Raw genomic sequence first — 20,486 nt, 5'->3', positions numbered from 1 at the left:
TGCCAAAGGTGGGAGAAATGGAAAATCATCCTTCCTCCCCGTCCCCGTCCCCATCTACACACACACACACACACACACACACACACACACTCACTCAGCTGCAGGTGAATTGAAAGCTGGCCTGCCTCCTTCCCCCTCCACATGTAGCACCAGCAACTGGTGCCCAGAATGCGTTGTGCCTGGGGGCTGCAATATCTGGGGATTACTTTCTCCATCCTCCAATTGTATTCCGCTAAAACCACTTTCACAGACTCCATCACGCTTGTAATAAGCATTAAAGCTCATTGCATCATAACTCCTGGGCTTCACTTTCCCATTAGCCCTGGAATTAGATTAGAAAATCAGAGCCTGTTGGGCAGGATTAGGAAGGCCCCTTTGTAATAGAAGCTAATGTAATCTCTCCTGTTTCCTGGATCTGTCTATTCAGGGCCCAAGCTCCCTCTATGCAAAGGCAGTTGCAAGCTGCCTAGAGCCATGTCACCCACACCCCCCACAGCTCTTCCCCACCAACTCTATTTCTCTCAGCCCAAGAACTGTGTCTATGGGAACTGGCATCCCCTTCCCCAGCTCACATACATCTCCAAAATCTACCTCCTATTATGCTTTTCTCTACTAAGATTTGCTGGGGCTTCTCTAAGTTCTCTTTTGTTATTGGGCCAGCATTCCAACCTCCGCTTAGGAGAGCATTCAAGGAAGCTGGGAGTGTTGGGGAGTTGCTGGTATTTCATTGATTTTGTCCATTCAGAGGCTAGTAAAAATAAGCCAGTATTTGGAAAATAACACAATGGCTAGTTTGGAAGGAGACCTGGAGGAAAGGAAGGGGGCAGCACAGAGTAAAACTATGGATGAGAATGTGTCTAGTGAGCGGTGCAAAAGCATGCATAGATGCAGGCAATGTGGTCTATGGACCAAAGTAGATGTGAGATGTTTTAGATTTCAACTCCCATTAGGCCCAACCAGCACAGCCAATGATCGGGATTCCTGGCATTTTAGTCCAAAATATCTGGAGCTGGAGAGCACCAGGTTAGGGATGGCTGTTCTTGGCTCGTGTGTGCGTGTGTGTGGTTTGGGGAGGAGGAGGGGCAAGAATGCTATTTCCACATTGGTTAGAATAGCGAGGAGATCTTAGTTCCATCATTCCACCCAAGCTCCCATTTTCTTTCCTTATTTTCTAGGTAGGATAGAGCCTGCTGCCCTCACCCCAAACCCTCTGCCCCACAACCTACCCTATGCAAAGTTCTCTCACCTGTAACATTCTTGCGCAATTCATCATCTTGCTGGCGGACCGTGCGCATCAGCTCAAAGATCCCATTTTCCTCCACCAGCGCCAGCTTGTTGTCAGCATTGTCGTAGATGAGGTTGCGCATGGCCCCAGTGGCATGGCGCTGCACCTCTTGGTTGGGGTTGTTGAAGAGCTTCACTAACTTGGGCACGGCCTGGAGGCTGCGAGCCTGTTGCAAGATGAAGAGCAGGGCACTTGTCAGAGAGAGAGAGAGAGAGAGAGAGAGAGAGAGAGAGAGAGAGCCCTGTGTGGCACTTATGTCGCCCACCTAAGGCAATGTGCCTTTTTCTCAGTCCAGATAACCTCCCCATCTCCAGGTGCAAGAGCCCAGCTCACCAGAAGTGTCAGCATTGATTGATGCCACAATTCTTCAATGAGACACAGCAGTGACTAAATTTGCAAACAAGGTTGGTTCCCCTGAGAGACAGGTTCAGACCCTAGGGCAGGTACATTCCCTGTGCTCATCCCCTTCCACCTCACCTGTTTCTTGGCATCACCGTCACTGTAGCACTTGTGCTGGATGTAAGCAGCTCCAAGCACCTGTAAGTTGGGGTCATTGGCCATCAGGTATTTCACTGCAGAGGGCAGGTCAATGTCATCAAACCTGAAAACCAAGGCCAAGTTAGAAGGCAATATGCAATTTCCTGTCTTCCCTCATTTATACAGAGCTCTACTAAAGACCTGCTGAATTCTGGGCTCAAAAGAAATAATGATCCAAATATATATTAATCAAACGCATTTTGCATAGGTTATCCCGTTGGCAGATTTGAGGTATATAAAGAGGCTTTTTTTTGGGGGGGGAGGTTGTAGTCAATAAATTGTGCACACCCACACCCACACCCACATACATACAAAGCAAAACAAAAAGCGGGAAGGGAGAATTAGAGGAAGAGAAGTTAGGATTTGGCGGGTGGGGACCGAAGACAGCAGATTTGCAAGAAGTGTAGGCGGTCCTGCACAGTAGTAAAGCCCACGACTGCAAATCTTGTTCAGCCTTAATCTGACACCTGAAGTGTTGCTGTTCAATGCTTCCTTTTCTATGCTTTTCTTCCTTGACCATGAGGGCTAGAAACATGATTCATTTTTCAAAACTATGAGACTGGAGTATCTCAGAATGCAAAACTCTGGAATGGACTCTAGGTACTGTGCATCCACAGTGGATGTACAAAATACAAAGAACCAGCACCCAGGGAAACACTTAAAGGAAAAAGAAAGATTACAGACACATATAATTGGTCATCAAAGCCGTACAATCAACACTGACAGAGGCTACCGCCTGAGGTCACTCTGACCTCAGGCGGTAACATACATTCATAGCATCCAAACATGAAGCTTGGGAAACCACAGGACATATAGAGTAGAAGGCCTATTGGCTCCCTTAGAGCACAACCAGCTGTGCTAGGTTGCTTTCTCCCTTCTTTGGTGCTACAGCAAAGCCAGGATTCAGACAGTGAAAACATTTCCCTGCCACACTGAGCAGAATTGAGCAACACAGTATGCTAAAAAGACTGGTGCTCCGCATCCCTAAAGCAGCCTTTCCCAATCTAGAGTCCTCAGTTGTTGTTGGGACTGTATCTCCCACCACCTCCAACCAGCATGGTTAATGGCTGGGATGATGGGAGCTGTAGTCCAACAACCAGGGGATCCCAGTTTGGGAAATGGCATAGGGCTGCTTCTTCCTCTTTCCTCAGGCCAGCTCAGCGGGTAAGAGATCATCCCGCAAGTTCCTCGCAGCACACTCACCCGCCGGAGAAGGACTGCTGATTCATCAGTGTGTTGTGGCCATCGTACATGTCGATGGCACGCAGGTCTTGCAAGTGGTGGTTGGAGTCCACCAAGCTGCGCACAGAGGGGGCGCGAGAACTGCGTTCCATCATTCCTGCATAGGAGTTTCCAACCCCTCCTTGAGAGGCCTGGGTGCCACTGAAGGAGCCGGCGCTAAAGCGGGAGCGGTTGTTGCTCTGGAAGCGCTGCAAGGTGCGCATGGCTGGGGCACGGATGACAGTCCTGTTCTGGGGGGCCTCCAAACCATCCATCCAGTCGACGGGCCCTCTGGGGCAAGCGTTAGAGCCAGCACTCATCTGCCTTTCAAAAGCGTAGGATCTGCTGAAGGCGCCTCCTCCTCCTCCTCCTCCTACACCTCCTCGGGTTTTGTAGAGAGCTGCCTGGGCCAGTGGGTCCAACTGCTCAGAGACGATGCTGTAGTGGTCGTCTGCACCTCCAGGACTGGCTGGCCCGTCCGCCAGGCGCAAGGAGTGCAGGGACATGGTGTCATAGTTCTGACGGGGCCGGTAGTTCCGCTCATGAAATGACCTGGGGCGGGAAGCGGAGCTGGCAGCTTGAGAGAAGGCGTAACTTGTGCCATATGCTGGGCCCTTTGGCCCTGTGCCATTGCTGATGGCGGCCACTCTCTTGTTAGGTCTGAGGTCCACTGCTGAGCGGGAGGACCAGTTCATAGACTTCACGGTGCTGTAACCTTTCTTTTCGATTGGCTGGTACAGCTGTGGGGTCGGGCGGGCAGCAGGAAAGAAAGGAGGCTAGAGTGAAGGCTATTTTCAAAAGTGGATTGTCTATTTTCAAAAGCAGATTGACTTTCCTATCAAATTATTATTATTATTATTATCATCATCATCATCATCATCCCGCCTTTTGCCCAACACTGGGCCTCATTTCCCAAATGACACATTATATCTCTTTCCATGAAACTTTAATTTCATTTTGAAATAAAGTTTTGAAAAATAAAGGCAACAACAAGAAGTACATACATAATATAACAAGATCACTAAAGTCTATCACCAATACGCTTGTGGAACATCTACAGTAAAACAGCCTAAGTAGGAGCTCAATATCTAATGAAAGAATGAAACTACAAGTTATACAGCATATAAAAGCCGCCTATGTTATTTTAGGTATATGAGGCAGAAAAAACATGTCACTGCCCCAACAACACCTATAAGATCAGCTAAGGTCTTTTTGCACCACCTATTTTGCAGTCATTGATGAGCACCATCCACAGGTCACATTCTGCTCTTCATAAATCTGTGCTCCACTGTGCCAAACCTTTAGAACGGACATCACTGGCCCTGGTGCCTTCCCTGGGATAAACCAGGATGTCTTATGTTATTGACATGATCACTTCAAGACTGCATCATACTATGGGGGCCAGTTTGATGATTGCAGGGAGAACATAAAAGGAAGTCAAATTTCCTTATCACTGGTAATGAACAACCACACTAACCACAATATCAACATGTAACCCAGTTTCAGTAGCAACCAACAGGTGGCAGAGACAGGCAGCGATGTTTCCGTACTTACAGGGCCTTTGTGATCTGTGCCATTGGTTTGGGATCTGGAGCTGAACGATGGCTGCAAAGTGCTGTATTGGCCATTGGAGGAGCTTCCACCTGGAGCAGGAAATGGAGAGACAGGACCATGAATGTACTTCATTAGGAATGTGACGTTGGGCAAACAACTCAACCGTTGCGGTAGCAGGGCAGCAACTAGCTGAACGAAGCTGATTAAACTTGGGGCTCATCTACACCAAGCAGGATATTCCACTACGAAAGTGGTATGAAAGAGGTATATAAAAGGCAGGAGTCACACTACTGCTTTATAGTTGTATTGAAGTGCACTGCAGGATCTACATTACTGCTTTATAGTGGTACGGAAGTGCACTGACAACTGTTGGGGCCCATGACACATCTACACCAAGCAGGATATAACACTATGAAAGTGGTGTGAAAGCGGTATATGGTAAGTGTCATGGGCCCCAACAGTTGACAGTGCACTTCAGTATTGCTTATAAAGCAGTAGTGTGGCTCCTGCCTTTTATATACCACTTTCATAGTGGAATATCCTGCTTGGTATAGATGATTCCTTGGAAGGAGAAGTAGCATTTGCATGAGAACATTAGACTTCACCCCTCAAATGCCAGGGAAAGAGGCCATGGGTACTGTAGCTGTGACCGGCTTCAGTCTCCACCTTAATCATAGCAAAAGTCTTGACTTTAATTATCCTGATGCTATGGTTCTAAAATGGCATCCAGTTTATATTGCCACGTTCTTGGTTGATGTAGCCCAGCATTGTCTCCTAAGGCTGGTAACAGCTCTCCACCCTAGGCCTGCAAGGTCAGACCTTGTCATTGCAGATGTCAGGGACTGAGCCCAGGGCATAAAACATGTGTAACCATTAGTAAGGAATCTGGATGAGACACCAGGACTTAAGTCAAACATGGAAGCCCTTCTTTTGACAAAACTTAAGAATTTATTAGTAACAACTTAACCATTAACACCCTGTGAGTCCCTGAGTTATCTCAACTCCTAAACAGCTGTTTAACTGTTCCCGTAAGGTCCTGCGCGTTGCCCGGGTAAACTTCTTATGCCGCTCCTGAAATGTTGTTCACTGTGGCAGGTTGCCCAATTCCCTGCTCCTTACAGCCATTCTGTCCAATGTTGCCTTCTCTTTCTTATCTTCCCCAAATCCCCCCCCCAAACCTTCCTCCTTTCCTTTTTCTTCCTCCTCCTTTTCCCTCCCCTTCTCTCTCTCCCCGCTCCTCTTTCCAACCACTCCCAACTGCCGCTCCTTCCGTCACCATGACAATCCATGTCACACATGTAACTCCTACCTTTCAACACAGAGGCTGGGTCCCTTGAAATTAAAGTGGTGCTCTGGGGGTGAGGCTATAAAAGAATTGCCTTGCTTGATAATCTCACCAGAGATCCATCTTGTCCAGCAATGTTTTTCTACTCATAGCCAGACAGATGCCACTGGAAACTTGTAAGCAGGACATAAAGCAATGGCCAAGCTGCTTGTACACCACCACCTCTTATCCATCAGGGTATAGTGCCTCTGTATGTGGGAGTTTCATTTAGCTATTGTGACTACCCATGAGATGCAATTTAGACCAAGCAGAATAGATCCCATGACCTGTATGCTGAAAGGCTGCATCTGCTGTCTGGGAAGGTAGAATGTAGACCTGCAGTCACAGTCATGAACCTCGCAGCTGCCCAAGGAATCCAGAGAAGCAAAAGCCACAGCACCTCTGATCCTATGAGTCCTACACCAGATAGGGACTAGGCTTACTCAGGGTTTTATCTGTCTTCAGAACTTCCTAAGTGATGACACATCTTTAATCCTAGACATTTTGGCTGGGAAAATGGCTGCTTATGTCTCTGGATTGCCTTAACTTTCTTTCTCACCTACCTAGACCTTTGCAAAGGGATGTTACATTTACCTGTTTGTTCTCTTGACTGCCTTTTGGACTGTGTCCATAATTCACTTAACCACTCTCCCTGGGCACCACCTTCAAAGACCTTTCACCTATGGATCTTAGTCCGACATCCCTTCGTCCTAATTCCTGGTGTGGGCGACATTCTAGTAGCTGTTCAGAAATGGGGAAAAGGCCCTGTGCACTTGCTCAGGGGCACTTTGGCCTGTAATTACTCCATACTGTTTCAGGGTTGAGCCCAGGCACTGAAAACGGATCCCAGCGATGAGCCCTGACAGAAATTACATCCTAGCACCACTTCAGCTATAAGTTTTAAGAACTGCTGAGTTGCACAGTCCTGTTTATTGCTTAACAGGTTCCTGGATATGCACATTCCTGTTAATTCCATCTAAAATTACACTGGCCTCCTTTTCACTCCACTGCATGACACTGTTAACTCAGTTTGCTATCCATTATAGCCCTTAAATGCTTGTTGGTATTGTTACTGCTGTGTCAATTATCCTATAGCTATCGGGGGTCTCTGACCTGGACCTAATTTTTAAAGCTATCCCTCATTGCCCTTGCAATGTCCTAATTTCCACCATATGTTACTAGTCATTTGGATTTGCCTGCAACCATGCCTTATGGCTCCTAGAGGCCATTGTGGCACCTGCCAAAACAATAGCAAAAAGCTTGCAAGCATTTCAAAGTACCCTATCCTTTTTGGAGAGTAAATTATCACTGTAGAATGTCCTTTGTTTTAAAGCATACTTGCTTCCCTCAAAGTGACTGCCTAGCTTGCACTCTTTAAACACTCCTCCTCAACACTTTTGAACTTGTCAGTCCTTCCAAAGGCACCTTCATCCCGCACAAAGACTCAAAGCTTTCTGTAAGGAACGAGAAAGCATAATAACTGCTTTGCTGGCTCAGATCAAAGGGTTGTCTAGTTGAGTCTGACATTCTGCCTCCAAGATGGGCCAACCGGCGGTGTCTGACAAACCCATGGGACGAAAACACCTGGAGATAATCTGTTGTTGTTTGTTCCCAATGCCTACCACTCCCATAGATATATACTGCCCTCTCTCCAAAAACCCACAGATGCTTAATTTTGCTGTCATGGGTAACAGCAGCTAACAAAAATGATCTAGGTTTGGGCTCATCACATCTCATGGTAATGATTAATTCCAGAATTTAGTTAAACATTGAGTGAAGTACTTCTCCCCACTCCTGAACGAACTATGAATCCATTTCACTGGGCCACTTACAGTATAATTCTATGCATGCTTACTCAGAATTAAATCCTACTGTGTTCACTAGGACTTACTCCTAAGTAAAAGTAGATAGGATTGCAATCTAACAGTGTAATCCTATGCATGTTTAGACAGAAAAAAGTCATACAACTCCCAGCATCCTTCAGTCAGATGGCTGGGGAATGCTGAGTGTTGTGGGACTCCCCGCCCCCCACGTCTAAACATGTATAGGACTGCATCATCAATGTCCTATTATTTTGGGAGAGGGCGGAAAAATTCTCGCTGTACTTTCTTCACTTGTTCATGATTTTATAGACCTTTAGCTTTTCTCGCCTTAGTTGTCTTCCCCTCCACCACTAAACTATGTATTACTTCATTTAATTTTGGGGGGATTCTTGATTTCCCCACTTGTATCTCTCACGTAACAATGCTTTCTCTTTGCTTGACCCTCATTTAGAGGCTCTGTCCTCCATTTTAAATTCATAAGGTTGAGAAGTATGAATTATCCTCCATTCTATACTAGCGCATTTGGCTCTTCCTTTTACCCTCATCCATTTATTTATGATGGTTTTTCGATGCTCTTTTAATCAGATTGTAATATCCTGGCAGTTCACATTCCACCTACGCATGAATTCCTGGATAATGTCCCAGAACACACTGTGTTAGGATCTGGCATGGTGCCTTGTGGGTAATGGCACCTCCATTTGCTTTTTGAGAAAACACTGGAAATGGCTACATATTCTAAAAAGATTATCTATTCCTCCATCATGTTTAAAAGTTATAATTGTGATAATTATTAAAGGTGCCCTTGTTCAGATGTGGAAAAATGACGCAGGAAAAGTGATTCTATTATATTTGCTCTTGATAGAATGTGGAGGCAGAATATCAATCGCCTTCCCAACCCACTGTCCTCTAGATATTTTGAACTACAACTTCCATCAGCCCCAGCCTCTGTTTAAAAATGCTGGGAAATGTAGTCCAAAACATTTGGAGGGTAGTTTGGAGAAGTCTGCTCCAGATGAACATCACAATTACTTTATGGAGGTGGAATATGCATGATTCCTGGGAACCATCATCCATTTTGCAAATCAGGCTTTCTATCCTTCACAGACTGTTCAGATGATATGTTGAGCCATGGTGGTTAAGCATTTTGAGCTAAACATTATGGCTTAGCATGCCATGTGAACCATTCCTAATCATGGTAGTTACATAACCACGGTTTAAACATGCTTACTAACCATTTGCTGCAAAAGGGTCAGCAGCCTACCCATGGCTTAGCGTGTTGTCTGAACTGGTCTGCTGTCAATTCCAATTCTTTCAGCTGCTTCACAGACAATTTCCTACACAGGGAGATTGCTTTTGTGCGTGTACAATGAAATGAACATCAGTTGCCTGACATGATTGTGTACATATGTACACATGACTTTCCTCCACAGAAACTGTGCCTCTGTGTGGAAATTGTTTTTGTGTGAGAAGTGGTCTCTTGTTCTCCATACACAAGATTTGGGTTTGTGCTGGATGTTCTCCCAGCTACTGCAATACTCCTGTACTGTGGTGCCTGTATGGTGCTTACACACAGACCCTGCTCACAATCTATACTAAGGGTGTGAGAAATAGGAAGACCAGCATATTAGCAGTATTGACTGGGTCATTTGCATGGCTAGACTGGCTCCCTTCTTGATGGGCTTTTTGATGGGAACATGTTTGTTCCAGCAGGCCTTTGGCAAGTAATTTGGTCTCCATCTATGTTAATGACTTATAATTTTGTTGTGTATTTTAAACCTTTTTTTTCCATTTCTTTTCCTTGGTTTTACAATGTATGTTTTAAACTTTGTAAGACCGCCTTGAGGCCCAGTATTGGGCAAAAGGCGTGATACAAATAAATATAATAATAATAATAATAATAATAATAATAATAATAATAATTCTGCAACGCTGTTGCAAGAAACCTCCAAAGCAAAGAAACTTGCATGCTCCCCCCACCCCTACCCAGAGGCATCCCACACTCGTAGTCCACAACTTAAGCGCCAAAGTGTGGTGGGAAGCTGTTGTAGAGCTGTCCTCCCACTTTCCTATCTGGAAGATGCTTGGTTTTTTTCCCTGCTAGTTGCACAGATTATGACAAATGCACATACGAGAAAATCTCACAGATGGACTTACTACGGAAAGTGAATAGGCGTCAGCTCCTGTGCTGCCTCCCCATTAACCTTCTCCATTCCTTCTTTCCCAGGCATCCTTTCCCTTTGTACAAATATTGGAATACTTTTAAAATGGTTTCTTAACAAAGGCCCTATTTAGAGAGCTGTAACCTGGCACAATTCCTAGAGAACTGAAGGGAGGAGACCGGCTATCAGTGCAGCCAGGACGCTACTGAGTGATTGCATTTCAGAAGCTGCAGCGTCATCGGTGGGGACTGGAGCCAAAAACCTAGCAAAGCAAGCCGAACGTCTTGGTGGGCTCAGATGTATTCCAGGTATTTATGTGTTATCCCAGTTCCACGCAACTGCTTTTGTGACTGTGGGGAGCTAGGTGCCATGGATTCCCATTTGTGAGTCTGTAGAAGAAACCATTTCATTTAGAAGCAGTGTAAAACAAGCTCTACTGCTTAACCTGAATGAACAAAACATTCTGCTGACTGATGTTTGAACTAGACCAAGACACAAATCTTAGTCCTTGTGCTTGAGTTTACACTGGCAGTTTACTGAGTGATGCTGTAATATGTGGAAACTGCTATGAGAGGTGGCTCTAACACTGAAGACTTTAACATCCACAGAGACAGCATCTTTCGTTCTTTTCTTTTCTTTTTAAAAAGAAGCATCATATTGGAAAACAGCTGGATCCTAAGACATGTTGCACCAGTACTTTTAAGTGCATGGCATAGCATAGCACATGCCTACTAGCTAGGCATACTAATGCAGTCTCATAAGATATCATGCTACACTGGCACTGCAGATAGATATGCTAGTGCACAAGCTTAGCAGTTAAATATCACTTAATGCTTAAAAATCCCACCATGGTAGCTTCAAACGCCCAGGAAGAACCTATACAAATGGTCATTGTATACAGCTCCAGAACAAGGAGTAACTACTCTCATTATCACTACCAAGAATCATAATTTACCTTTGGGTTAACCCTTTTGTCCTCTTCCCGAGTGTATGTAACTTTATCATCTTCCATTTATCTCTTTGTACACTTTCTTCATTTCCTCCCTGCCCCTTTTAGAATTTCAGCTATAAGATCCTTGGGATAGGAATCTCACATTTTCTTCATGTTACTCTGCAAAGTGTTATGTAGACTGATAGCTTATATTATATACGTAGATACATACATCTACATAAATACATATATGTTTGACTTGTCAAGGCAAAAATAATCTTGATATAGATTACAATACTATCCATGCTTTCTGGAAAATCAGAGGGTCATACTTCTGTGCATATGTGCTTTGGATCTTGCTGCATACGTTTCTCATATGGAGTAGCACATCTACAAAATTCAAGGGAACAGAAAGTGAGGGAACAATATTGTGGAGGGAATACAGTCAATGAGTTTGAAACAAAAATTATGCAAGAGCAAATATGGGTTGGATTCAATGCCATCCACCAGTAGAACAGAAGCTGGTGGTGGAATGGATGTCCCGTCTTCCCTGCGGCCCTCTGCATGTGCCTCAAATCGGCTCAAGGAGTTGGGGGATTCCCCAGAGAAGATTTGGGTGATGCATTCGGGGGGGGGGGGGGGGCTGCAGGAGGGAGGAGAAGAAGGGAAAGTCCCACTGTGTGAACGGAGTCTGCTTGCGTTACACTGGATTTAGCCCAATGTAAAAAATCAATTTAGAGCCATACTTGTACAAATCACGATAAATTATAGCATGCAGATGAAACCAAAGCAAAGCAGTTGCCACAGGAGTAAAAAGCCAACAGATTGCGCAGACTAACCTGATGTGTCCATGTTACGCCTATGAAACCACTGCTTAGAAACCTATGACCTCAGCACTAAAAGTATGTGTGAACTTTCCTAAGGGGACACTGCAATAAAGTTGAGGCAATCACATGCCAGAGCTAGAGTAAAATGCAAGTATGGTGAGCTACAAACCTGGTGCTACAGTAAAATGCAAGTGTGGGGAGCACATAACTCTCCTCGTACCAGAAGATTAGGAAACCGGTTCTGTTTTAAATGCTTTCAATACAATAAACTAAACAAGATAAGCTTTATAGAGGATGTTTGGAGAACAGAGTAAAAATTCCCCCCATTATACTGGACAGCTACATGTGCTGTTATCAAATATGACCCGAAATGAAAAGAACAAACATTTAGGTGCTGTTTGCTAAATATATCTAGTGGCAGATGAAATTTATTTTCCAACAAAAGAGGAGATACAAACCAGGCTCAAAACTGCAAATGAAACTGCAGATCTCTCTGAATCTCTCATTAATATCTCCAGATGGAGATATGGATTTCCTTTCTGTGACTGTGTTTGTTCCCCACTTACTTATGAATCCAAGTGAATTGTTTGGAGGCCATTTCAATAGGCCAGCTTCAATGGTCTTCTACTAAAAATCACTCCCAAAAAAGTTGGATCCAGACTTAGCCATATATTGACTAATTTAAGTCCGATTGATTTCAATTGTCTACTCTGAAGTATGTCTGAGTCCGGATTCAACCCACATGTTACAACGCTGTCAATTATTAAAGCCAGACCACCCATTCGGTCAGAGTATGATGTCACATAACCCAGACATTGCTTCTTTTCGCTATTGTGTGGATGCAAAATGTTCTACTAGATGTTGCCTTTAATCTCCAAACTAATGCTTGGAACATCCATGATTGGAAAAATAACACAATGTGGGCCAGATTGCACAATCAAGTAGCCCATGGTGGGATGTGGTGCAGGCAGGCAGGCTTGTTGTGTCCTCTGAACTTGGTGAGGGTGGGTTGTTGGTGTGGTAAACAAACCATCCACAATCCTAAAAGTGCCCACAGGCTCTGGGTAGTTTAACCAAACCAACAACTCACCCTCACTGGGTTCACCTGACACAACAGCTGCAGTGATCGTGCAAACCCACTCATTGAATCAACCCCCTTTACATTAATCCTAGTTTGTTATTCTTGCATCTCACTCTTCCTTCAAGCAACTCTGGGAAGCATACTTGGAGGTCATCGATCCTGGCATCAATACTGTGGGATAGGTTAAAAAGATCATGATTTGTTCAAGGCCATTCATAATGGCTGAGCAGAATCTGGGCCCAAGTCAAACTCTGCCACACTGATATCTGCCCTCCCCTCGCTTTGTGAGCATGTGCAGAGGGTGGGAAAATAAGTTATGTAAGCAAATATTCCACCTACATGCTCTTGCGCAATTCACTTTATGGTCAGTTAGGGCAGGCTGAGTGTCATTTCAATATGTTAAGGATTGTGCCACCAAGAATTTATCATGAAAGGGAAGCATCAGGTATTCCAAGACTCTTTCATGGGTCCATTCTGTAAAACTTTAACCTGGTAAGTAAGAAGCAACATGAGATGACAGTAGATAAACACTGCCCTATGGAATACAATTTCCTAGATAATCCTGTGGGATAGCTGGAAGAGGAAAGGGTGTTGCACATGTCATTGGATTCACTGATGTGCAAGGATGAAGAAGTAGGGGCTGTTTGTGTGGATCCCACAGGATGTGATGAAGAAGAATCTACCAGACATTCCACTCCATCAGTTTCCAGTAGATTTCTTGTATCTTCTGGAATCAGATGTTATCTTCAGGCTTCTGGACTTCACATTATGGAATCATGTCCTAGGCAGAATAGCACAGCTTTCCCCAAACCAGCGCCCTCCAGATGGGTTGGACTACAATTCCCATCATCCTCAACCAACACTGCAATCAGTCATGCTGGCTGGGCATAGTGGGAGTTGCAGTCCAACCCATCTGAAGGGCGCCAGGTTGGGGAAGGCTGGTATAGCAGCTGCTTTCACAACCTTTATCTCCAAATATGCAATTTTCTTAGGGCATTAATAGTACATATGAATTACAACAACAATCTTAGAATATTCTGTCACTGCCATATATGAGCCTTTACTGTGGGGAACGTCAGTCATTCTTCCCTGTTTCTATTGTGGTAAGCAAGCTGAGTTCTATGAAGGGCTGATATGGAGGTGCTGGAGATACCTTCTGCATTGTTGTGATGGAATTCATGTAGCCATAACAGGTGGAAAGCCTGCTTATCAGTAAGTACACGTTGTCATGTAAATGATAACATCAGGGGCAAAGTATCATTTACAAAGCCCTCAGAGTGAGTTTTGCACTTCACCTCATTCTTGCTAGTACTAAGTGGTGCATCTAGCTGCCCACATACACCAAGAGAGCATATCCCAACATAAGAACTGCTCTGCTGGATGAGACCAAGGGTCCATCTAGTCCAGCATTCTGTTCACACAGTGGCTGACCAGTTTCCCACAGGAAACCCACAATTAGGACTGGAGTGCAACAGAACCTTCCCACCCATGTTCCCCAGCAACTGGTGTACATAGGCTTACTGCATCTACTACTGGAGGTAGCATATAGCCTTCAGGACTAATAGCCATCGATAGCCTTTCCTTCATGAATTTGTCCAATTCTTTTATTTATTTATTTATTTATTTATTGCACTTATATACCGCTCCCATAGCCAGGGCTCTCTGGGCGGTTTACAGAAATTCTAAAATTAAGATTAAAACGAGTATACAAAATTTAAAATTCTAAAACACAGAACATACACATATAAAGCATTAAAAACCGTTAAAAAAACACCAAAAAAAACAAAAACAAACGAACAAAAAGAGAGCTTCAGCTATTGGGCAGTATAAAAATGTAATAAATAAAATAAATAAATAAATAAAAAAGCCATCCAAAGTAGTGGCCATCATTACATCTTATGGAAGTGTGTTCCATACTTTCACTATGTGCTGTGTGAAGAAGTACTTCCTTTCATTTCTCTCGAATGTCTCAGCAATCAACTTCATGGGATGACCCTGGATTCCAGTAAAAGAGAGGGAGAAAAATGTCTCCCTATCCACCTCCATTAGGTATCCCCTTACTAGCCTTTTTCCTAAGCTAAACAGTCCCAGATATTGTAACCTTTCCTCATAGACCAGGCCAATGTGGAATGTATATTCCCCTCAGAGCCAGTTCATAGAGGTCTCCTGCTCATTTTTAGAACTCAAGTGAGTAGCAACTAGGTGTGTGTGGATGGGACTCCCAGCTATAATCTAGTAAAGCAGGGCTGGGGAATCGGTGGCCCTCCAGATGTTGCACTGCAACACCCATCATCCCTCACCACTGGTTATACTGGCTGGTGCTGATTAGTCCAATGACATCTGAAGGACCACACATTCTCCACCTGTGTAGTAAACCATACAGAAGAGCAGATCTCATCCAAACAAGCATCTCGCAGCCACTGAAGTCTCCCCGACCTGTGAGCTTACGGCATCCATTGGATGACAGCTACCAACTGTAGCTTTTCTATGGCTTTCACATACCATGAATAGAAAGAGGGTGCTAAGTTTTGAATGTAATGCAATGGAAGCATTATATTGGAGTAGTAAATCCTTTACAGATCATTGAGCATATTTGCAATTCTGTTTATTACACCATACAAATAACGTGAATAGTTCTGGGTCAGATCTGATATTCCCCCTGAGGATTCTGGAACTGTTTGCGTATTCCTTCTTTATTCTTTCTTTCCCACCCACATCCACCCCACCAACGCATCAGTGTTCACTGCGAGCTAAGTACTGCCAAGGAATACCTCTGTGGTGCAGAGCATGCAGACTCAGAAGCTGAAAGGAGGTGGGGACTCTGTCCTCTCCGGCTCAAAGATCACCCCCACAATATCAACTTAGAAAAAAGCAGTACTCTTTTGTTGGTAGGATCCAGCAGGATATAAGGAATTCCATGGGGAAATTATAAACTCCATCCATAACCCTTCAGGCTTGTTGGGGCCAAGTCCCGTGACATTTGATTCAAACTCAAGTAGACTAGGGAAGGCATTGCAAAAATTTCTGCAAAATCCCAGTTCTGACCCCAAATCAGCTCACACAAAGACCACACACTAAAGTGAAGACAGGAGGAGCACTTTTTGAGCAGGGGAGCCAATTTGGAAACACCCTTCCTGCATTCAGTCCAAAATTACCTCTCTTATCAAGGGTCACACTGCCAAACAAGCTGCTCGTGATGCTATCAGTGATGTCGCCAAAACCGAAATAAGCTTCAGTTCCCCATAGCAGCATTGCACTGTTTGTCTTTTTAAAAAAAGATCCTTTCTTTTTAAATTAATACATGGAAGAATTAATGGATAAATGTACACGTGGCACTTTCATTTTTTTGTAAGGGTAGACAGTCTACCTAAGACTGGGAGAACAGAGACAAAGACTGACAGCCAAGAGGCAAAGTGCCCACCAGACCTTTCAGTTGCAAAGCCAGGAGGAAGTTGGCCTCAAACTGCAGCTGAGCAAAGTTATCTTGTAGCCTGCACAGGATATTCAACAGCTCATTTGGCTAGTGGCTCTGATGTCAGTGGGGTGGTGCATCTGCTCTGGGTTTCGGTCAGAACCAGTCAGAACTCTAGAGGACTACTCCATTGTAGTGGAGTAAAAATCAATCATTCTGGGTAAAGTATTCCTGATTTAACAAAGATAAATAAATGCCGTTAGAGTGGCCATTGCAGAGCAAAGAAACTTCAAAGGGAGGAAAAGTGCAAGAGACTGCTGAGTTAGAATAGAACCTGTTGATTAAGTCTATCACTAGAGGCTTGAATTGGGATAAAGGATTTTTTATCACACTACCTATGTTAATTGGCTTATCTATTGCCAGGATATTTGTGTTATCAGCTGTAACTGTTTTGTGAATTGCTACTGTTAGTTCCTTCTCCCTCATCATTTACCATTCTCCCACCATGTGTACAATATATAAACACTCCATGCATCTCATGTGAGCTATAGTTCAAGAAAGCTTATGCCAGAATAAATGTGTTCATCTTTAAGGTACCACAAGACTGTTATTTTTGCTGCAATATACTAACACTGCCACTCCTTTGGAAAACACTTACTTCTCAGTAATGCTTTGGATTGGGATGCAAAAGTGCAACATAATTAATACGTTAATAGCATTAGCAAATCATAGCACTACTAAGAAGTACAAGTTAGCCAAGGCCATTTTCCTTGTCACCAGGGAGTCACTCATAGGGAGGCCCAGTATTGGGTAAAAGGCAGGATACAAATAATAAAATAATAATAAGAAGAAGACGAGGAAGAGGAAGAAGTAGTCATCAGTCCTGGGTTAATCTCATGATCTAAACCATACTTCATGGAAGATCTGAACCAGCACATCACTGATCTTGTTCTGATTACAGTTGTTAAATCAGAAAGCAGGTTGAAAAGTTAACAGAGGCTGCTATGGCCACTTTCTCTGGCCATAATGCACATTAAATTACTGTGCAAACTGAAATGTCAGATGTTAGGAAGAGGCATATAAGTGATCTCAAAGTATTTTAAGATTGCAGGGATAGGTGGGTGGAATCATGGTAGCAGAGATTGCAAAATGACCAACACATTTACCACCATACTCGGGCTCATTTCGAGGTGAATTTTAACACACAAGTAGACTCATCAGTTTTCACGAATCTGACACTAAATTCTGGACACACTGGGGAGCCAAACCTAAGAAAAAAGACAAATCTGACCAGCTCTTCACCTCTATCCAAACCCTGATCTGTGCATTCAAATAATAAAGCCAGGGAAGTTTAAATAAACAGAGCTAAAACCTGATATGCAAGGTAAAGTGTAAGCTTGAAAGCCAAAATAAAACAAAAATTAAGCTTGGGGCAGAAAAACTTAGGTTTGTGTGGGAGGAAACGAATGCGCTAATATGGTGCCTTTGCTGTTACAGAGCCCTGCAATAAACCAAGCTCTGAGTATGACACAGCTACTGTAACAACTGCTCCAACCATATGCTGTTTCCACTCTCTGCTACCCACACAAAAGTTCCAGAGAGGAACAGGTTGCCATTGCTATGCTGGCTGCTCCACACAGCCTTCTCACTGCAAGGATGTTGCGTACACACATATAAAGGAACTTGCCTAGAAGACTCTGACCTGATTCATGAATGAATGGGAAATGCAGAATGTCACAGTGTGCTAAGTGTTTTGCGAGCTGCCCATGTCTTTGTGGGTGATCCAAATTTGCAATAGAACCACACGCACAAGGAATATATGTGCAGCATTTACTAACAACACACCAGAGTTTTCAAGATTGAACAGAAATAAGCATGAATAAAACTGAAGGATTTTTCCAAGCCTAACCTCCAACATCAGAGGGTTCAGAGCTTTGTCATACTTGGACTCTGGTTTATTACAGAATTTTATAACAGGAATTGTGCACTGCTCTTGGAGGATCAGGGTCGAACCATGATGACATTGGCAACTCAGGTATGAAGTTGAAGGTACCCCACTTAATGATATCACCCCATATTCACCACAGTGGCTTCTTCTTCCTTTGGATTGCCTGCTGGTAGTGCTCTCCATGACATTTGGTCTCTCTCTCTCTCTCTCTCTCTCTCTCTCTCTCTCTCTCTCTCTCTGTGTGTGTGTGTGTCTATAATAATACTTCATGTTTGTAAAGCACTTTCAATGTTCAAAACGCTTCACATATATTATTTAGTTGTAGTCCTTCCAACAACCCTGTAAGGTAAGTCACTATTATTATGCCCATCCAATTTTGCAGATGAGGCATTCAAGGCTGAAAGCATGTGGCTTGCCTAATGCCACCTAGGTGAATTCATAGTAGTGATGCTATCTGGACTGAAGACTTCCTGCTTTATAGCTCAGTCTCTTAGCCATTTTGTTATACCAGCTTTTGTGTGTGTGCGCATGCGCAAGAACTGGGCTCCATTCCAGGTGTTCTCTGGAATTTGGGAATATATGCAGCCACAGCCAGGTAAACAGTTTTAAGTTTTAGTTCAGTCCTCATTCTCCTGTCTTACTGGTCTTACAGATACTACACCTTGTAGCTTACCTGCTTAGTCTAACAGCCCAAGGCAGTGCTGAGATGCAGTGACAGAAGTCAGGGGAAACCTACAACCTCGTACAACTTCCTGAACACAGAACGTAGACTGTTAGGAGAACTGAGATATACACAGAGGAAATATAAATCATGCTATACCTGCCTCTAGCTACTCCAGACAGACATAGTTATTTCTATAAGCATTCTGGCACCTACAATGGTGTATAGCTCCACTTATCTCTCTTCCTTCTCCTCCTGCTTCTTTTTTATCATGTATGGAGAAGGGAGCACCAGACTACAAAGGAAGAATGAATTACACACGGTTGCTGTTGCACCTCCGTCTTGGCCTGGAATACATCCAAGCAATGCTCCTCCTAGTTTCTCCACTTTAAAGAATGCTCTCATCATGTGGCTGACTTTCCTAGTAAACAGCATTTTGGCATTCACCTGATGTACCCTCTTACCAACTGCAATGTCTTGCCACTGGAGTCCAGCAGGATTGTAGTTTAACTCCTCAACCCGTGAGAAGCTCAAGCCAGAAAAGACCCTCATGGGTGGAAAGAACAACACAACAGTAATGTAGGTGGGTCACTGCCACTTGCTTTCACCTATACAGATCACAATCACAGATAGGCACTATTTTCCCCACCCCATCCCTAGTTTAAATCAGTAACATTTGGTGAATTATATTATAGCCTGTTCCAAAACTACCAATAGAAAGATGATTGCTACTATGAGGAAAGTGGGGGTGTCATTTGTTCAGGTTATGAAATGGGCCATTCATATATTATTTCCCAGAATGCAACGGAGGGAAGCAACAGCAGATTACAGGAACGTCTGTAGGAACAAGAGGAAAGGAAAAACTCTAGTGATTTACCAGAGAAGGAACAATTGCAAGAGAAGAAGGATCAACCTCAAGATTGAATGGCAAAATATTTTGGTGCCTGAAGCAAAAAATCCACACACCCCTTCTGAGATATCATTTTATAAGATTTACTCCATATCCAGTGTTGTATGAGTGCAATTGTTGATGTAGCTGAAACAGTACCACACACACACACGAGAGAGTTTATCCGTAAGCCTAGGAAGTTTTGCTGAACTACCCCACCCCCACCCAAAAATTAAGAAAAAAAAAACACCCCTAAGCATGCAGTCTTCTGTATGTTTAGACAGAACAGGCCCTGTAAGTCCCTGGGGGAGGGGGGAAATGCTGGAAGTTGTAGGACTTTTTTCTATCTAAACATGCAGAGGATTGCACCCTAAGGGGGGGGGAACCCCAAAAAACTCAATGAGGACCAACCATGCTCAGCAGCCACAGAATGCTAACTGACTGTTGGAGGAAAAAAACAGAAACCAAATGGGAGTGGGGGAATGGAGCATTGCTGAGAGGACATGGCTGACTGAAATATTTCATACTGCAATGTTTTGTTGCAGTTCTCACTTGCCATATACAAAAATGATGCCACATTTTTGCCATTTAATGGAGCCCAGTACCTGAGGCGCTGCTTCATTCTGCCAGCCGTAGAATGAAAGGCTGGTAAGACCAGCCTTGGTAAGGCTAGCTTAGAAGGAAAGAAATCAAAGAGCTCGGAGTACTTGATGTTGTTGCAGAGAAAGCAGTAAGGGAAAGACAGGCAATATATTCTGCGTGGAGAGCCTTAGATGTAACGCCCAGAGCTTTAGCCAAGTGAATATGGAAGGCAAGCGGGAGTCAGCCAGTGCA

The 20,486-nt window shown here is 43.9% G+C and overlaps 1 protein-coding gene across 2 annotated transcripts in view; it reads right to left on the bottom strand.

Moving 5' to 3' along the window:
- PKP3 (plakophilin 3) overlaps positions 1 to 20,486 on the bottom strand; it is a 73,536-nt gene that overhangs the window by 17,238 nt on the left and 35,812 nt on the right. For both annotated transcript variants that reach the window (XM_063117056.1, XM_063117057.1), the window contains 4 exons: positions 4,598 to 4,686; positions 3,026 to 3,783; positions 1,763 to 1,886; positions 1,247 to 1,451 (listed from right to left, as the gene is read on the bottom strand). In XM_063117056.1, the coding sequence (XP_062973126.1) occupies positions 1,247 to 1,451; positions 1,763 to 1,886; positions 3,026 to 3,783; positions 4,598 to 4,686 (1,176 nt within the window). The remainder of the gene's footprint in view (positions 1 to 1,246; positions 1,452 to 1,762; positions 1,887 to 3,025; positions 3,784 to 4,597; positions 4,687 to 20,486) is intronic.

The sequence above is a fragment of the Elgaria multicarinata genome, chromosome 2 (genome assembly GCF_023053635.1).
Source record: "Elgaria multicarinata webbii isolate HBS135686 ecotype San Diego chromosome 2, rElgMul1.1.pri, whole genome shotgun sequence".
In the NCBI taxonomy this organism is placed as follows: Eukaryota; Metazoa; Chordata; class Lepidosauria; order Squamata; family Anguidae; genus Elgaria; species Elgaria multicarinata.
Note: the sequence above shows the minus strand (reverse complement) of the source record. Positions and strands in the feature narration are given on the sequence as shown.